The following is a 19,601-nucleotide window of genomic DNA, read 5'->3' as shown; positions in this document are numbered from 1 at the left end:
AGTTCAACCAAGTTGATGATCCGGAAACCATCGCCAGACAAGCAAGGTTTGAATTATTAACCAAATGTCTGCGGAAACGATTGGACGTCATCAATGTCATTTCACTACACAGTTGAATCGACGTCTACCAGGTGGCGTTTAATCTGGCGGGACTGCCGGTTGCCCGGTTCGGTTGTTACCATAAAAACCGTGAAGCGACTTCGTCTCGTGTCCTCCTCTAGGCGTCCACATTTTTCTGTAAATTTGAAAGTCTTTTATAAATAACATCGAATGAAGATTGAAAAAGTTAGAAGCACGATCTCAAAACTCAAAGAAGTTCGGCTCACAACAACGTGAAGGGTCTCGGTTTGGATGAATCTGGAAATGCCATAAACAATGCTGCCGGCCTTGTTGGCCAAACGCGAGCCAGAGAGGTAACACAGCACACAATTCTTTTTAATGTTCTAAGAGAAATGTACACAACAACTGTTTGTTCTACATTTCACAGGCAGCTGGTTTGGTGGTGGAACGTTGATCAGGTCTAAACGTATGTCTGAAAGGGCTGAGTTGTTTGCCGGGCCACCAGGAACTGGCAAAACTGCCCTCGCCATGGCTTTTGCTCAAGTTTTAGGCAACAAGGTCAATTCTTCTTTAACGGTTTACAAATTATTGAAATTGAAAATTAACATTTCCCATACAGGTTTCTTTTGGTCGCACCTATTGGGTCCCGGATTCCTGGACACAATAGCCAAATTTACTATTGAGTCCGGCTGCTAGAGGGACACATACCATTCGGACAAATAGCCTGCCATACCAAGTTGGCCTAATTGTTTATTTACAAAAAATTGCAACAAGTCAAGCAACAAGTGTAGTGTAGTCAAGCAACAAAAACGACATATTTTTAAAATGAAACGAAGGTCTAACCTCTAAACACTGATTACGTCAACGTTCCAGGAAGGATTCCGCCTGGAGTTCTATGTTCTTCTTGAGGTGGAAGCTAATGACGTTGCGACAAGGGAGCATGAAGTCCATGAAGAACTTGCAACTACAGCCAGTCATGTCTTGTTTCATCTTGTACCTGGTGTGACGAGAGGTGATGCTGTACGTGTCCAGTTCCTAAAAAATAAAGTAGTTAGTACGTTTGGCGAACAACATTGTAATATTGACTTACTTCATTCATGACAAAGTCGTACGTTTTCAATTTCATATCTGCATTTCTCCTTCAATCAGTTTCCAGGCTTATGGTGTTACGGTTTCGGAGAATTTCTCTCTTAATGGATGCTTCGCCTTCGTGTTAGTATGCTAGCCTATTTATTACATCAATACGTTTAAAATGAATAGGAAATAAGTCATTTGTGTGGGAGAATGTTGTGGAGAATGTACTGTGCGGTCTCCCCCTAGCTTCAGGGGGACCGGGTAGCTACCGTTGACGACTGGGTTGACCTGGTGTACTCATGTCTCCTGGGTATGGCGGATACCGAACCGCAACGCCGCCGCCTTACTACACAGCATACGCAATTACCAGTTACTAGACCGCCAAGGCACCAGAGTATTACACCACACCTTATGATGCTCCCAGCTACTACACCTAAGCCCTGAAGTTTAACTCTGCCCCGAGTTACATCAACGAAGAGGTCAAGTACTACACCGCGGTTTCCAAGTACTACACCACCTAGGTATTGGATTGCTAAAAGACTACGTATGCTGTCCCAGCCTACTACACCGAGGCTTCCAAGTACTACTCTGTGCCCAGCTACTACACCGAAACTCCAGCTTATTACGTCACCAAAGCATTTGAGTACTACATCTAAGCGCACAAATACTACTCTGCCCCGAGCTACGAAACTACAACTGAGGCGGTCCACTGTTACGCAGCAAATACTTACTACACAGCGACTGCTCCTTCGTACTACGTTGAGCCGAAATATTGTGACTCAAGTTTACTACACCACCGCCTACGCTACTCCTAGCTACTACACCGAAGTCCCCCAGTACTACACCGAAAAGGCCGAATATTACGCAACCGCGTTTGCTGCCACAGTTTACTATACCGAAAAACCAAAGTATTACTCTGCTCCAACCAATACCAAACAGAGGCTCCGGTTTATTTCCTCACCAAGGTCCCAGAGTATTACACTACAATCAAACCAGAAAACATTTTAGTTTCCAACAAGAATTCTGTCACGATGAAATGGGCTGATTTTGGACACAAGTAAAAATATACTATTTGTTTGAAATCGAAAATCCCGCGAATCCTGCCCTCGAATGTAATGTACGCCATCTATCAGTATACAAATTAACTTCATTCATTGTCAGTAGTCGTTGTTGACTGGTTGAACTCTCCAGGAGCGGGTTGTTCATTTACATCGTTTTAAGTTTAGATTTAGAAGTAAAAACCATAACACAAGCCATCATAAACTACAGTTAGATTTTTATAATAATCTTTTGATATCGAGAAAATGAGCCGTAAAGTGAATCTTGACAATGGCCCAAGTCCGATTCCCCAACGGTGTCTGCACTGTCATGGTATAGGAGTTTTTGATTATACGATAACGTGAGCCGATCGGCATTCGACGTAAAGAATTTGAAGATGAATTTTCCCAAGACGGAAGACTGTGTCAAGATTGGCAGATTTTCCATTAGAATTAGAATAACATTTCTATCATAAAATTTTAAGCTGTGAAAATAATTTTATTGCAGAAAAACAACCTCTGAAAAATTTCCTTTTAAAATTCCGCTGAATTCGACACTATAATAGTATTTTATCATCTTTATGCTTTATAAAAACAACAGAAACTTGGAAAATCCTAATGAATCGAATCAGATAGAATTGGAGCAGGCAGATAGGCGAATCAACACATACAAAAAACAACTTCGTAAAGTCATCAGTAATTGAGTTGCACCGATAATTTCGCGATCATAGCATGGGTTGTAAACTCGACCGGCAATTGCCACATCCATTGAATAAATCAAAGATGTGGAATTGGGGGCAAAAGATGGGCCCGGTCGGAAAAGGAAGTCGAAACCCAAAGGCAATTCAGAGAAAAATGAGAAATGGCAAAGAAAGGAATTGGAGGAATTGCACATCTTTTTTTTAATGTCACGCTATAAACCAGCACCTCCTGGCTAAACTGAATCGGAGAATGTGAAACCAATTGCAATTTACCTGTATTAAAGTTTTAATCATATTATGCTCCAGATTCCACGTCTATCGTTAAAGCGAAATGATATGCTATTATTTTACTGATTATAATAGATTGGGTGGTTGAGTGGGATGAAGCGGAGTCAGGTAATAGTGTCATTTAGTGAACTGAGTTCGACTCTCCTGGAGGGCTTAGCTGCTTTCACACCCGGTCTACTGGGAGGTGGTGATAATAAGGACATGTGCGTTGTCTGGTCATTCGGTTCAGCTATTGCAGGACATATAGATGACAAATGAGACAATTGCAATTGTAGTCGTTTCCGAGAAGAATGTCATGGTGGAATTTTACCTGATATCTTTGTCAGCAATCCCTTTAAACAACCATGGCGCTGTAACTTATCAAACAATAAGAAGATAAGTCGATGGCAAGCAGAAAATCGACCACCAAACTGCAGAAGTATATGACGTCAAAACTGTTGGGAACTAAGCTAGAAGAAGGAAGACCTTGACCAAAAATAAAATGAATGGAAATGAGGAATAAAAAGGCAAACTGTACTCTTCAAATTCGTTGTAGGGTGTCGCTTCGTTGTCAGTTACTTTATGTTCTTCTTCTCCAGTGATTGTAACAATTACACCTTGAAATGCAGCACGAGAAGATATATTAGGGTCCACAACAACCGGGATATATCTCGATACAAACGAAGATGGTCTACCAATTCTTGCGTCTCTGCAACTTCAATGGTTTCCCCAGCTGGAATGTCTGTTGCATTGGGAGGGACAGCCAGGATATCATTCATGATGTCAATTTCCTTTTCCATTACATCGGCCGTTAATAGAAGCTGTGACCTAATGGAATTTAAAGCCTCTCGCATGACGGATGAATTGTCAATTGAGATATTACGATAAAGTGGATTTATAAGCTTTAGCATATAGAGGTGTGGTGTCGTGTCGTAGAGACCACTTCAACTAAAACAGGAAATTCCCGGCATTGTAGAGATGTCACCATGGCCTCGTGCTGAATGCGGGCTCCAATTAGGACGACACCTATGAATTCTTTCATATTCTTGATGCGTTGATAATCTGCTTGGTTTAGGGGCGCACTTATACGCTGAAGCTCAGTCAACTTGATGGGTCCCTCTGATTTTGGAAAACTAACGTTCAAATTCCGCAAGCTGTTGACCGGTGGGTGTGTGTTTCGAAACAAGGGTAAAAAGTTCTCCTGAATCTGAAATAAAATTTTTCAGATTAAAAAAAAATGATATGAACTGTCAAGTATTCAGATGAAAACATGAATCTATACCTTGGAATGAATTATGACAATTGGGCAAATTTCTCTGACCGTTTCCTCGATCTCAAAGCAGTCTTATGAGTACTCTCGATAGGTTGTGTGACGTCTGTTAAACCTAAAACGAATATTTCTTTTGTCTTTTGACGGGTATTATGTATGTTGGGTTGCCATAACCACCATCCCAGTAGAACGATACACTCCATGCACTCTTTTGTTTTTACAGGTCATAAGTTACATGATTATTCAATAAAATGAAAAAAAAATCAAACTCTTAGCTGTAGGTTTGTTGTTTAAATTAAATTAATCCAAAATAATAAGATTATGGTTTTTGATGCATTATGAAACTAATTACGATTTTCATTTAGTATATTTGTAACTAACTCTATGGCATAAGAGAGGAGAGCCTATTGCTGACGGAATAAAAAATAAAACATGTCGTTTTCTATCAAAGAATTTTTAATTACATTATTTTGAAATTGCTCAAAGAAAAAGCGAGAATTGAACAAAAAAATAAAATTAAATAATTACTTTAGTCCGATAATTGTTTCACGGTATATGATCAGATTTTTTCAATTATTTCAATTACTATGAGGATTGTCGTCTGGGATGGAACAGACAATGTGAAGTGAAATTAGATTGCAAGGGAAATACGGAAAAAAAGCTTTCCGGGAAAACACCTCCCTTTTTAATGGTGTCACCCGGGTCATTCCACCCAGATTCGACCGATTTTTCCGCGACCAACTCAGGAATGTTCTGAATATTTTACAGGGTATAGTAGATGACATTAGAAGTCATTTCCCAATTTTTAAGATTTTTTCTGATGACTGGCATCGAAATACAAGGGTTCAAATTTTCCTGTTTTTTTTTATTCCGCCTGACCGTTTTTACAACTAAATGGCATATAACTCGGCCCCGGGTTGAGATATTGTAATTTTAAAAAATGAGCTTTAAAGAGCATATTTTTATCTACTAGATGAATTAGCTGAGTTCATATTTGTCCTTATTTTAGTAACTCAAATTTACATTCTAAGATTTGAAATTAACATTAAAATTGTGGTTATATACGACCACTGTCGGAAAATTGAAAAAAAAAACACGGTAAAGCTCTCGTTCTAGAGAACAAGATAAAAAATGTTCCAACTACTTACCATTCGCCGTTTCTAACTTATAATTATTTAAAGTATCGTGTTTTCGCCCATGGTAGCTAGTGTGATGCGCTGCGCGCTTGCAGCTGCCTCCCGCGAGACACACCAGAAGCGACGGGGGAAGCGGCAAGATGAAAACCTCCCACGAGACACACTGCGGATGCGGCAACAAAAAAGCTACCTCGTTTGTAGTTATCTAACCTTTTTCTAGGCCATTTGCGACTTAATAGAGTATGTAATGAAGCCATTGATGTAATGATGAGCATTCAGTCATTGGACAGTTCTAGACCACTCAAGTTGTCCTTAATTCTGCTCTGTATTGACATAGGATAGTGAAGTAAAAACGTGTTGTGTTCACTCTTTGTTTCCAAATAGTGCTTGTCATCAAACTTGTTACATTAAAGAAAAGAAGCTCATATTGATTGAAGAGTTATCTGAGTGTGATCAACGTACAATAAAACTACACTTTCAGTGTCATATCGAAACAATCTGTGCTTTCCATTTTTATATTTATCATACTTCCTACGAAAAAAGACATGCTGTGTGTAGTGATCCCTTTTCGAAGCATAAGAAGACAATTAAGGGTCAGTACAAGATTACCTTGACTTTCAGTGATTCTGTGAATTGCCTAAGATTGACCTTGGCCCTGATCCCGGAAAAGAAACTTTGTTCAAGATGTTTGAACGAAGTCAAACATGCATTACAGTCACTGAAGAAAAATGCATCGCCAGATGATGATATTGAGGAAAATTTGAACGTACCAGAGGAGGACTGGGCACGCGAAAACACATTCACCCCCACAAAAGTCATCAAAGCTCTAGAGAGTTCGGCTGTGATTAGTCCGGTGCAAAATCTAATAAAATCGTCCAGAGCTTAGAGATTAGTCATTTTCGATAAAGTGATTAACTCCGTGAGACAGAATGTTTTGGGTGAATCCGACGTTTCCTCTCTGAAACTGGAAGATTATTCTCGTTTATTGGATGCAGTGCGGAATAAAATATTGACTTCTAAGGACCGAAAAGAACGTTATTCTCTAGTTACATTGGCGCCCCACAGTTTGTCAGTCCCTCAAGTTGCAACCTACTTCGACGTGACTCTTCACGCAGCGAAGATTTCAGCAGCGCTTACGGTGGAGAGCGGAATATTACCAGAAATAAAGGGCCCCAAAGTGTGTGGAAGAATAATCACAGAAAATGACATTCAACGGATGGTGGATTTCTACACATCAGACGAATATACTCGGCAACTACCAGGAATGAAAAATGTGAAGAGCATCAAGCAAGGAAATAAAAGAGTGAAAGTGCAAAAACGATTACTGCTGATGAATTTAAACGAATTGTACGCGGAATATAAAAAAAACAGTCTACGGTGCTGGGATACCAAACATTTGGATTTTCCGTCTTCGCATCAAAGAGGCCAGCAAATGTCGTGACTGTTGGTTCGAGTGGGACTCATTCAGTATGTGTGTGCGTGTACCACCAAAACGTAAAGCTCATGTTATCGGCGATACATATAAATGACGAGCGCCACTGCTTCATGGACAAGATTGTGTGCTCTGTATCTAACAAGACTTGTATGGTGGACCGCTGCTCGCTTTGCCCAGGAGAAGCGGCTCTACAGGAATTTCTGATTGAGTTGACCACGGAAGAAGACGATGATATTTCGTACAAAAAATGGACCCAGACAGACGGAACTAAATTAGAAACAATAACGGAAGATAAAGAAGAATTCATCGAATCGCTGGTGAAAATGATTAGCAAACTCACCCAGCACCACTACGTCCCCCGATGTAAAAGCGTCCACTTTGCCCTCTGCAAAAGTGAGATTCAGCCCGATTCTGGTGTCCTAGTCAGTGACTTCTCCGAGAACTTCACATTTGTCATACAAGATTGCGTACAAGGATACTACTGGATGATTGATCACGCAACATTATTACCTTTTATGGCTTGTATGAGAAAAAAAAGGATGGTTCCGTTTTTAATGTCCCCATTTGCGTGATCAGTAATTATCTGACTCACGATACCATTGCTGTCCATGCATTCCTCAGCCCTGTTCAAACCTACCTTACAAATATTAACCCTTCTCTGAAGAAAATTATTTATTGGACCGATGGAGCAGCGAGTCAGTACAAAAACAAGAAAAAATTTGCCAACTTATGTTGCCATGAAGTTGATTTCGGTTTATCTGCCGAGTGGCATTTTTTTGCGTCATGCCACGGCAAAAGCGCATGTGATGGCATAGGTGGCACTCTTAAACGTCTAGCTAGATTAGCTAGTCTTCAGCGACATTCGGCCAACCAAATTACGACACCACAAGAACTGTTCCACTGGGCCACAGAAAATGTTGATTTTAAAACATTCTATGTAAGCTCAGATGAAGTAATGACTGATCAAGATGTCATTCAACAAAGAATGGATGAATCGATCCCAGTACGAGGAACGCGCGGGTATCATTGCTACATTCCACTGAACCTATACCAAATCAGTGCTTCCTCTCTTTCCGGTTTAGAGTCAGAATTTAAGATATTTGATGTATTGCCTAATCATGATGTATTGCCTAATCATGATGTTTTCCACTTTGAATCCTGTTCTGTCAATGATTATATTGCCTGTATTTATGAAGAAAATGTATTATGGTATGTTGCGCAAATCTCTCAAATTGACCAAGTCAACCAAGAATATAAGGTTAATTTCCTTTCACCTGACGGTGAGTCAGGATTTCACAAAGGGTTTAAATTAACTAGTGATAGCGCGTCAGTAGGTTCTCAATCGGTTTTATTAAAGATGTCTTCTATTAAAAAACTACTGTTAGATCGCGTATGTACAAATGTAACCAAGATAAATTTGATTTGATTTGTTTAAAATATACCCAGCGTATGGTTGATGGCCACTAAACGATTTGTTTTCATTATTTTTAATGGGTCATGGCTAACGGAATAGTTTTAATCTTGCCGCTTCCCCCGTCGCTTCTGGTGTGTAAATAAGCTTAAAAAAGTAAAAGCTTAAAGTAAAAGTAAATTAAGTTTAAAGGTTACCTATTTGTGTACGAGACGTGGCTCAAGAATGGAATCATCATACTCAACTTTCGTAAAACGGAATATAGTATTTTTTTGAAGGACGAAAAGGATTAAAGTCAACTTCCTTATCTATCACTAAATTTGATAGTTAATAACCACACTAAATCTGCTAATCGATAGCGTCACTCAAATGTGTACAGTAGCGCTCCCACTCGAATCAATTCGCGTCAAAAATCGCAATTCGAGCTGAATTGCTTTTTTGAAAACGCAATTCGAGTTGAATATAAATTGATTCAAATTGCCAGAAACTCAATTCGAATGCATTCGAATGGAATTCGAATCGATTCGAATGAAATCAAGAAAAATAAAAAAAATAAATTTATTAGACAAGAAATATTACACTAAAACATCTATAATTTTAACTGTTTTAAATAATTGCAGTTGAATATCACTTGAATCGACTGGATTCAGTGATAATTCAATAATAATAGAATATTTGTCCATTTGAAAGTACCCAAACAATATCCATCTCTTCGGGTGGGAGCGCTAGTGTACAATATTAATTAGGCTTAATTAAATTACTTAATTAATTATTTATTAGGCTTAAAGTCAAGTTTAAGTTTTAAGTTAAGTAAGAAAATTTTATACTTAACTAAGTATTACTTTACTAACTACAATTTTTGCCTTTACTTAGTTAAGTACTAGGTAGCAAAAGTAGACTCAGACTTCAGTAGAAAGGAGCTTATTTCAATTTGTACAAGCCAATGAAAAACGTTATTACAAGCACATAAGGAATTCCGAATAGCAGACTAAATTAACAAGTGATTTTTGTTTACGAAAATGAAATGAAAAATATACTCCACTAGTTGCAGTAACTTCATCTTCTGGGATAAATGGAGAATCTTTAAATAAAAATCATTTATCTCTTCATGATATTGTGTATTGTCAATCGCGCAAAAAGAGCATATACTTAAAAATCAAACCTTCCTGTTTCTAAGAGGTTGATGCACGATCGCTTTGATTTGCTGCACTCTGTCATTGCAGTAAGACAGCTTATAGGAAAACCAATTGATGCCGAAAAAGACATTCCGGTAGACCTTTTAGAAATTATGAACAACCCGCCTCAATTAAATTGAAAGAACTGTGTTACAAGATTACAGGAAAATTTACAAGAAAAAAGGAATTTGGTGAAAATAGGAAAAACACCTTATTCACCGATCTAGACTGCCTCGTTTCAAGGTGAGACGTAGCATAGAGTACTTACGATGAGTAATTTTTTGTTTTTACTTTTTTCTTACTCTGGAAAATCCTTGGATTTTCTCGGATGAAAACTTCTACGCAACATGCGTCTAGTTGAACCGCAATCTAGTTTTCCAATCCCAATACGATGCTCTGCCAAGAGTTTTTTTTCAATGACTTCACGGAATGGAATACAAAGGCATATTTCGGTCTACTACAAAGATTAATAGAGTGTTCTTCAGAATATGCACAGGGGGAATGTTTCTTTTCTTATTGATGGAAGATAAAATTCCATTAATAAATTTTCTGGTTCAGTGAATTATAATTGCTGATTAGTTTTTCTGTGTCAGCTATAAGTAGTCGTCACGTATTGTAAAAAATGGGAAACCAAAAGAATGCGTTAATATTGCTGATATATTTCGTAAAGTATGCATTAGTCAATTATAGAATATAATATTGAAAGGCGGAAGTTGTATTAAAGATAGAATTGGTAGTTTCAGTTCAGCTCCATGTATCGGAATTCTGATGATCTCATGTAAAACATGTTTACATTGAGGCAGAGGTGGAAGAAATCCAGCCAAGATATTGGGTTACTCGGGTGTACACACCGGCGAAATTTGGCAGAGCACAACCATTTCCGAATGAGGTTATGCCAACTTGAACACCTCCAACCATCATTGGACCACCACTGTCACCCTATTTTAGACAACAAGGGTGGAAATCATAAATATTTTTAGTCCAAAATGCAAAGTTAGATATTTAAAACTTACCTGACAGGTGTCTTTACCCGGAGCAGCAGCGCAGATCATGTTATTGGTAAGTGTGCTGTATTGCAACTTGCAGGCCGTATTATCTAAAACTTGAACGTTTGCCTTGAGCAGCGTTTGAGAAATGCTACCCCCTTTTGATAAAATAAGCATTTTGATCAATATTTTGAAAACATACTTCAACACTTTAACATAGAAAAACAGGACACATACCTGAAGATGTAGTTCCCCATCCGGAAATAAGGGCCGATTGACCTGCGTAAGTGCTGGCTGGGGAGCAAGATATTGCAGCAGCTGGAAGGGTAGCGAGTTTGACATTTGTAATAGGGGAGACTAATTTCATTAGGGCAAGATCGTTATCCTGATGGTAAAAGTAATTTGTATCTATTATTATAATTTTATTCGAGGTCGTTTAAATAAATTCTTACGTTAGTGCTAGAGGTGTACGAAGGATGAATTACGAACTTCGATACTCCTCTACTAACTGAACCAGCGGTAGCGCCGTTCAATGCAAGTGTATTAACTCTTACGGTAAATGAGCTCACAGATGCCTGAGTTTTTCTGCCGAATATGCAATTAAGTAACAAATTTAACATTTATATGACATATTTCCTAATATCAATCCAAAAATGATTTTTTAATTTTTTTTAACCAATAATATCGATAGATCTAGACAACTGAAAGCTTAACTATTAAGAAATTTGACCTTTCATACAAAAAGCGAAGAATAACCTGTTTAATTTTTTCTGACTTCCAACTCTGTTTTATGATGTAATTTTAAGTAAGTGTATGCAATCAACAGAAAAAAATTACCCGGCTAAGCAATGAGCTGCTGTCAAAATAATGGAGGGAGCAATCAAGGTTCCACCACATAAGCTATTTCCGAGAAGTAAAGCAGCCTAGTAATAATAAATTTGTTAATTTTGTTAGGATCATCTAGGCAGAGTATTATTATACCTGGTAAGGAATTTCTCCTGCGGCAGCTGCGGTCCCACCAACGATATGATCAGTTTCATTATCATCTACTTCTCTCAAACTTTTCCAGTCAGTTTCAACTGTTGGCAAGAGGTGCAAATAATAAATTTGTAATCTTATTATAGAATTTTTTCTCAAATTTGGACAATGATTTTCCTACCGGTATTGGAACTTTCCATTTCAGGAAAAGCATTAGAAAACATGCACCCGGCTAGGCAAAATAGCCCAAGAGTCTAATTTTACAATACATATATATTATGTTAAATCGGTATATCCAAAAAACAGAAAACAAAAACAAAAACACCTATAATTTCTTATCTTTTGCACTTTACAAATTATATTTCAAATATTGAAATATTTCAATATTTATCATTTATATTTGTAATTATTATAATTTCTTAGAATATCTAAGTATAAACATTTTTTAAAGTAGAAATATACATACCAAATAAGTGATACGCATCATGGAGTAAGGTGCAGGGTAACGCCAAAATGAACAATAATGACCAAATGGAGAAACAGTGGGCTTTTAAACCTATTCATAACGCCGATACGAACTTTTTATTGTGTTGTGGGTTGTGTGGGCATAAAACATTTGGTTGTCTCCACCCACAACAGCAACAATTGGTTGGGACATCCAGTGACTACATCATTTTGACCAATCAGTGTAATACGCGTAAGCAAGCCTATATTATGTTACTGCCACAGGGAATTCGAAAACACATAATTCTAAATGCAAGCTGATTCTGAGTAAATAGATTTCACCTGTATTGGTTTCACATTGAACCTGTGTAAACCTATGTGCTGTACAAATGTTGCAACCAGGGCAGTGCCTACATTTAGGTCAGGTGTGTAAATATAGATAGATACTGAAACATAGAACTAACACGAGGTACCACATAGAACAAAAAAATCCACCCAGTTGATTGGAGCAATAGAACAAGGATGTGTACCTATGCTATATATCTGGTGACAACCTGTTGAAGTTTTTGTTCCTTTTTCTACGCCTCAGTATCTCTTTACAAAAATGATCGCAATAATTTTAAGTTTATGACGAAGACAAATGCTGTAACACAGCATAAACAAAAATCTGAGTACCCAGGTAAAAATTTTGATGTCATTTTGATATGTTGTTGAAATACTTTAAACATCGATTTTTAGACATAAGCAAATATAAAAAATAATATCGTTTGGAAATCAATCATGTTTTCACAAAGTATTCGTTTGAACATGAAAATAATTTATCAATTTTGGCACATGAAAATTTGTCTGAAATATGGCATCCATATGAAATAGTATCATAATAGTAAAAATATATCAGTATAATGAGTCGAGAAAAAAGATTGGTCACTCATCTATTAAATGACTCCTGTCGCGGAATTGGATGATCCGTTACGGTCTGGCACATCTTTAATATTAAATTTAAAAAAAAATAACATTTTTGTCAATGAACAAAAGTGAAATCTAAATTTTTTATATTCCCAATCATAGATTTGAAACTTTTAAAAATCTTTTATGAAAATTGACGTCTATTTTACTCTTCCCACACAATACCATAGTGCACGCATTGACCTCCCATGTTTTCTCACTTTTTCTTCACGATAAAACACTTGCCCGATTGTTCATATGTATGAAATGTATTTTTAACATATTTAACACTGCATGAATATGAATAACATAAAAAATAATATTGGGCCTGAATGACATTCAAGTCCGCCTTTCAGGCCCAATTTTGGCGAAGTTCAGGCCCAATAAAAGTGGGGGAAATAACTTGGCCTTAACGTCGTTCCTATTTTATGTCATCAAGATATCGAATAAGCGGGACAGTTTAATATACATTTTTAATGTATTTTATTTTTACAGAAATTTGTTTACAATCATTTTTAAATTATTTTTTCCCATCAAATTTCTCCCATAATGTTTTTTTTTAAAGAATGACGAGTTACCTATCACATTTATTTTTAATTTCTCTCATTTTTCTTTTCTTTGACCGCAAAATATCTTAGTTTTTTATCTGGAATTATGTTCACTACAATGTGGTGCAATATAACAATATGCAATATGTGGTCGTATTTTCTCTACCCCCATAATGTTTTTTTTTACTTCCGCAAAAAAATAATTACTGGATTTATAGTGAATTTAATTTCTGGACGTTGTTTTTTTGTTAGGGAGAGTGGGGTAATTTGTACTAGTTACGCATAACCGTTTCCTGTTTTATTCGATTTGTAAAAAAAATATTTAACTACCTAAATCTCTGCTATTTTTTACTTTTTTTAGCTTAATTACTTTACCTGTCTCTTAGATTGTTAAAAATACAAAAAAAAGGGGCGAGGAAAATTTTCGGGGTTATATGGAACACGGAGAGACCTTGTACTATTTGAAACACTGAAAATGTAATCTTAAAAATACGGTGCAGTGGCCCCATGAGAGGGTGGCTCTATAACCGAGCCTTCACATCACAGATCACAGAGCCACCACGGTGCGAATGAGGGAAACACATGTACAATTTACGGTTCTGTACTTTATATGGATGGTCGGTTAATATTTTTTCACATTTTTTCGCAACACAAAAGAGACTAAATACAACGAATACTACGTCATAGTCTTCACATGTAACGTTAAAATGAAAACATAAATGAGAAAACAACAAACAGAATTGTAAATTGGTAGATAAAGTTAATCATTTCTGACTTAAAAACAATCACATTCCTTCCGCCATTGCTAACAACACGGGATCTTTTACATTTTTTAAAGCTGATAACGAGTATTTTAGCAACATATTTTTTTAGTCTCTTCTGAAACATTAAAATGGGCATCATCTGAGACGGGGAGAGAGAGGGACAGGGAGGGATGGGGAGGGACGGGGAGGGACGGGGAGGGACGGGGAGGGACAGGGAGGGGCAGGGAGGAACGGGGAGGGACTGGGAGGGACGGGAAGGGACGGGAAGGGACTAAGAGTAAGATCATATTTTTTTCTTGGTGTGGATTCTAACATTTCAACATTCAACAGTGAATTAGAATCTTAATTTTTCTCTGTCGCTTCAAACAATTCTAGCTCTTCTGAAGGTAAAACTTCTAGGGTTGTTTCTAGATCCAACAATCTATTAACAATGGCCTCTCCTTCACGGTCATTTTTAATTTCGGGTAGATTGAAATTAATTTTTCGCGACTAGTAATCGACAAGTCAGAAAACAGAGAAGAGATTTCGTGAACAACCTTCGCTGAACCTGTTTTTTTATATTCTAGCCCTCTATTTGCACAAATATCAATTTGGAGATGGGGCAACCATGTTGCATGAACCCAACAGCTTTCTATTGTTTGGGTGGTGATGGAATCCCAGCATTTTTTACCAAGCGCGCAGCGTCTAAAATGTTTGCTGGGCTGCTAAAGCGAAGGCCTTTTCTACCTTTTTTTTGCCTAAGTACGTAGTAAAAAATTAGATGATTAAACATCAAAATATTTTATTTTACCTGGCTGGCTTTAGCTTGAAGCTCGTCAAAATTTTCGTACTCGTTCACGAACTCACTCAACATTTCACTCTTGAAAAGTGTTGAAAAGTTGAAATGATGCCTTGATCTAAAGGTTGGTAGACCGGCGTGCAGTTTGGTGGCAATAAAATTATCTCCACTTTGCCAGTTGGATCAGTCAGTCATGCATAGGGCAATAGTCCATAAGCAAGGCAACAGGTTCTTTTGTAAATTTTCTTATTGCTGGTAAAAATATATCAAGCCACCACCCTTTGTAAACCTCCCGGTCGACCCAAACATGTCGCTGATCCACATACGGAATAGGACAGGGTCAATCAGGGAAAAAGTGTGGATTTTTGGAGGTTCAAACGATTAAAGGAGCAATTTTGCATGTTTCTGTTGCATTGACACAAAGCACCAACGTGACACGATCCTTTGCCGGAAGCGCTTTGGTTCCTCTAATTGTTTTCCTGCTTCCCTCTTCCAAGCTTACATAACTGCTCGTAGGCAGAGCTAGATACAGTAAGCCAAATTCATCCATATTTAAATATTTTAGAATTGTACTGTCTAAGTTTATCTCAAATAACCTGAAGAGAAAAAATAAATGGAGGGAGTCTTTCAAAAATTATATTTAAGAAATTAAATAACCTGGATCAATATTTCTACTTCCTCGATATTCACATATCAATAACAATTCCATATCTTCGTCGCCAATTTCTAAACCATCCATCGGGCTTTGAATTCTATTATCCCGATCTTTTTTGCTTCGCGTAAAGCACACCCCCGAATTACTGCCCGGGACAACGAAAGAGACTTACGACGACCGAGAGGATTTCTCATTTCACGAAATTAATTGTAAACAGAATCGTCAAGATCAGCATTGAGAGATCTATTGGCCAATATTTTACTTGTTGGTTGGAACACTTTTTCCTTATTTCAATTTTCTTTCGAGATTTTCTGATTCTGTTTACTTGTGAACGAGAAACGCCCATTATTTCAGCAGCACACATCTCACTTTTGTTTTCATTGGGCAAATTCAATAACATTAAACTTATTCTCAAGTGTTAAAGTCTCACGATGAATGTACCGCCACTGTATTGAATTCGATAAAAAAATTTCACATTTAAAAACAAATATGTGTGAAAAAATGAAATGAGAATGAAATGAAATTATATTTCATTTTGATAGAAAATGACCATTTTAGAACTAAGGCTTACTATTACTGTTAATTTGTTTTCAAACTTTGCCCCGAAGATTAAGCCAGAAGGCACCCAGTTTTCAACGCCAAGGCCTTTTTTTAATATACCAAAGAAACAACCAAATTGATGGGTAAAAAAAATAAAAAAAAAGTTCTAAATATCTCCTGAACGACAGGGATGTCTCATATTCCTTAAAAACAGGTAAATACAAAAATGAACAATCCTTTTTTTGTAATTACTATTATTAGATCCCACATCGGAAAGTTGGAAAGAAGGGATCCATGATTTAGAGTAATTGAGTCGTGGATTGCTTGTTAAATGTCGGATTCATTGTTTAAAAAGAGATTTGAACTGTATTAACGAGTTGATTTACTATTTTTATGTTTTCTTTGAAGAAAGACGTTTGAAATTAGCGAGTGCAGTTAAATTCTGAAATAAATACAGCGTATTTTAAATAATGTTTTATTTATCCCATAAACTTTTTTTCCTGAATTTCTGATTAATTTGGTGAGATTTATCAGAAAAACAAACAAATGGGAATCGGAAAAATATTTTTTGAAGTTTAGTTTTCAATTTTTTTTATTCTTCTACAAATATGTTTATAAAACCCAGATAGCTATTTGATAGGGCTTCTTTCTAGTTTAAGATAGTATTTTTATTTTCTATTTTTAAACTTATTTCTAAGTATTTGATAATTTAGTTCATTTGATGTTGTTTGGGTCCGGGTTAAATGGTACACCCATCTGTTGCCAGGTAAACGACGAAAAAAGATCGAAAAAAAAGACATCTTTATTTTTTTATTGTATCTCTACTTATACTCAATAGAATTAAGAAATCAATAAAATGACAGTACTTCTGAAAGAGAAATGAATTTCCTTTTCACTAGTTCGTCTTTTTATAAATTGTATCCATCCGTTTCAGAGAAAAATAGTGTTCCATTTTTCCCCTGGCTCTGTTCCGTTTAACCCTAAGAAAATTTATTTTTTTTTTCATTTTTTCCTCTTGACATTTAATTAAAAAACTATTGAATACTTTAACAAAAAAAGAAAAAATAACCTAATGTAGAGAAATGCATGAAAATCACTCCTATACTTTTATTTTTTCTTAATTCTAATATTTAAAAAATTGGCAGCGTAAAGAAAAAAAAGTGTCCCACATAGCCCCGGTCTCCAACATGGACCAAAAGGAACAGTATTTAGAACATACTAACAGTGCGTACATTACCCTAGGCAACCAGTGTTTCCGTTCGATCATATTTTTTAGTATGATCGCCCTCAAACTCATCTTCAAATGATTTGATCGATCGATCAATTTTTGAGATTGAGTTTGAGTTCGATAAAAAATTGATTTCAATCGCGGCGACACTGTAGGCAACCTCGTGGTGGCCATATTCTTGATCACATCATTTTTGGAGTCTATGTATTTATTATGGGTTTTTGGGGTGTCATTAAATAAACACTGTTGTTTTTCAGTTTAAACTTGAAAAATAAGTTTTTGTCATCATCCCATAAGTAATTAAACAATGAATTTATCATATATCTATATTTTTTATTCACTTTTCTTTTTTAAAAAAATTATAAATATTGTTTTCAATTTTTAGCGTTTTTTGGTTGTCTGCCTATTCGTCAGAATGAAGGAAAATGGAATGTTTGGAAACGCCGAGAAAATCGCCTTTTTCAATAAGGTTCTCTTGCGCTTTCCCAAACTTTAAGTATAGGTACTCTGGTACTGTATGCAGGGTTTTTAACGATATTTTAAAATAATACCGGCGATATACAGTCACGCTTGTTAATTTCTTGAGCAGCAAATTGCTCTATATGTTTTTATTTCAAGTTGAAGCAAGGTATACTGAGAATCAAACTACTCCCCCATTTTTTAATCCCTTTTTAATCTTTTAAGGAAAAAAATGAGAGAAAGAAGAAGAATACAGACGCTGTATTTATTTCATAATTTTAAACAAATTTTACATAATAAAATTGCCATGTAGGGGAGAGCGGGGCCATGCTGGACACGTACCAGGTGGGAAAAGCTCAATAACTGACGGTGAGGATGAGGAAAAAAATAGTAGTACATAACAACTACAAGGTATAAGTTTAAGTAAAATCCTGCTAATAGTTTTTGAGTTATAGCAATAATAAAAAAATGGTGGTCAAATTTTATGTTTGTCATTGCCATAGTTTTTTGTATAACTAAACAACCTCTACGGTTAAAAATTTTTTAATTGTTGAATAAAATACTTTAGGCCTACAGTAGTGGTCCAGTTATAGAACTGACCTGTGCGCGGTTCTATAACCGGGTGGTTCTATAACCACGCACTTGATCCCAGCGCCATCTGCCGTCGATTTTGTATATACGTAAAATCCTATTGAGTAAAAGTAACATCAAGTAACATTAAGTTATTCAATGTGACGTGCTGCCGTGGGAGGCGCTGAAACACGGCGCAGCCATTTCGGTTCCATAACCAGAATGTTTCTTTGATCGGGCGGTTCTCAAAGGTGACCAGCACTTTATCTGTTTTCATGTTATGCAAAAATTTTATTGTTACGGTCAACCGTTTAAGAATAATAATGGTTTAAAAAATGTCTTTGCTGTGGGTAATAATGGAATCTTTTTGGGGGTAATAATGGACTGCAAAGGCAGTAAGCTATAAAAATTTCAACATTTTTTTTGTAAAAAAAACAACATAATTTTGTAAAAAAAAACACCATCTTTGCTTTTATTTGTGATTCAATACTCGAAACTTTCTAAGCCCCTCCTCTTTTTATATTTTCAGCGCTGCATTGTCCATTCCACCCCCCAAGCATTAAAGACCAAAGTTTGATAACATATTATCATCATTATTTTTTTTTGACATATTATATTACTTTAATGACCGATATAACTATTAAGAATTTTATTTTCAATAGTTTTGCAATAGCATTAGAGTTATAACCATGTCTGTTATCACCCCCTATCTGTCCACTTTTCCCTCCTGAAATTTTTTTTTCCTATTTTTTTTTTCAAAGCTTGATTACAGCTAAACTAATGATCTGATCTTTATGAAAAATATAGGGGACATAGATATTGGGGGGTTTAACAATTTTGTTAATTTGTTTTCAAAAAATATGTATAGTTTAAGAGATATTGGGAAAATAATTTTTTTGTCCTGAGTGACCCCGCTCTCCCCTACATCATAGCCCCTAGCCCCCTAGCCCCACATGGGCCTCCCTATGCAGATTTATTTTATTTTTATAACTGTTTCGGCTGATTCGTAAAGTTAAAAAAGGAAGAGGGCGTAGTGCCATAAGGGGCCATGTAAAATAGGCCGAAAAACTCCCAAGTGTATATTATTTTGGGTGGGTACATAAATACCCATTTGCGGTAATTGTTTGGAAATTTTAACAA

At 36.4% G+C, this 19,601-nt stretch overlaps 1 protein-coding gene across 1 annotated transcript; it reads right to left on the bottom strand.

Annotated features, from left to right (window-relative positions):
* Positions 1 to 10,205: 10,205 nt before the first annotated feature.
* LOC124208797 (trypsin alpha-3-like) lies at positions 10,206 to 12,133 on the bottom strand. Its single transcript, XM_046606666.1, has 8 exons — positions 11,997 to 12,133; positions 11,712 to 11,784; positions 11,534 to 11,631; positions 11,390 to 11,475; positions 11,005 to 11,137; positions 10,790 to 10,937; positions 10,580 to 10,710; positions 10,206 to 10,505 (listed from the first exon to the last, which is right to left on the bottom strand). The coding sequence occupies exons 1-8, from the start codon at positions 12,015 to 12,017 to the stop codon at positions 10,356 to 10,358; spliced, it is 840 nt and encodes a 279-aa protein (XP_046462622.1). The 5' UTR covers positions 12,018 to 12,133; the 3' UTR covers positions 10,206 to 10,355.
* Positions 12,134 to 19,601: the final 7,468 nt, after the last annotated feature.

This window comes from Daphnia pulex, chromosome 12 (assembly GCF_021134715.1).
Source record: "Daphnia pulex isolate KAP4 chromosome 12, ASM2113471v1".
Lineage (NCBI taxonomy): Eukaryota > Metazoa > Arthropoda > Branchiopoda > Diplostraca > Daphniidae > Daphnia > Daphnia pulex.
This window is presented reverse-complemented; position numbering and strand designations above follow the sequence as displayed.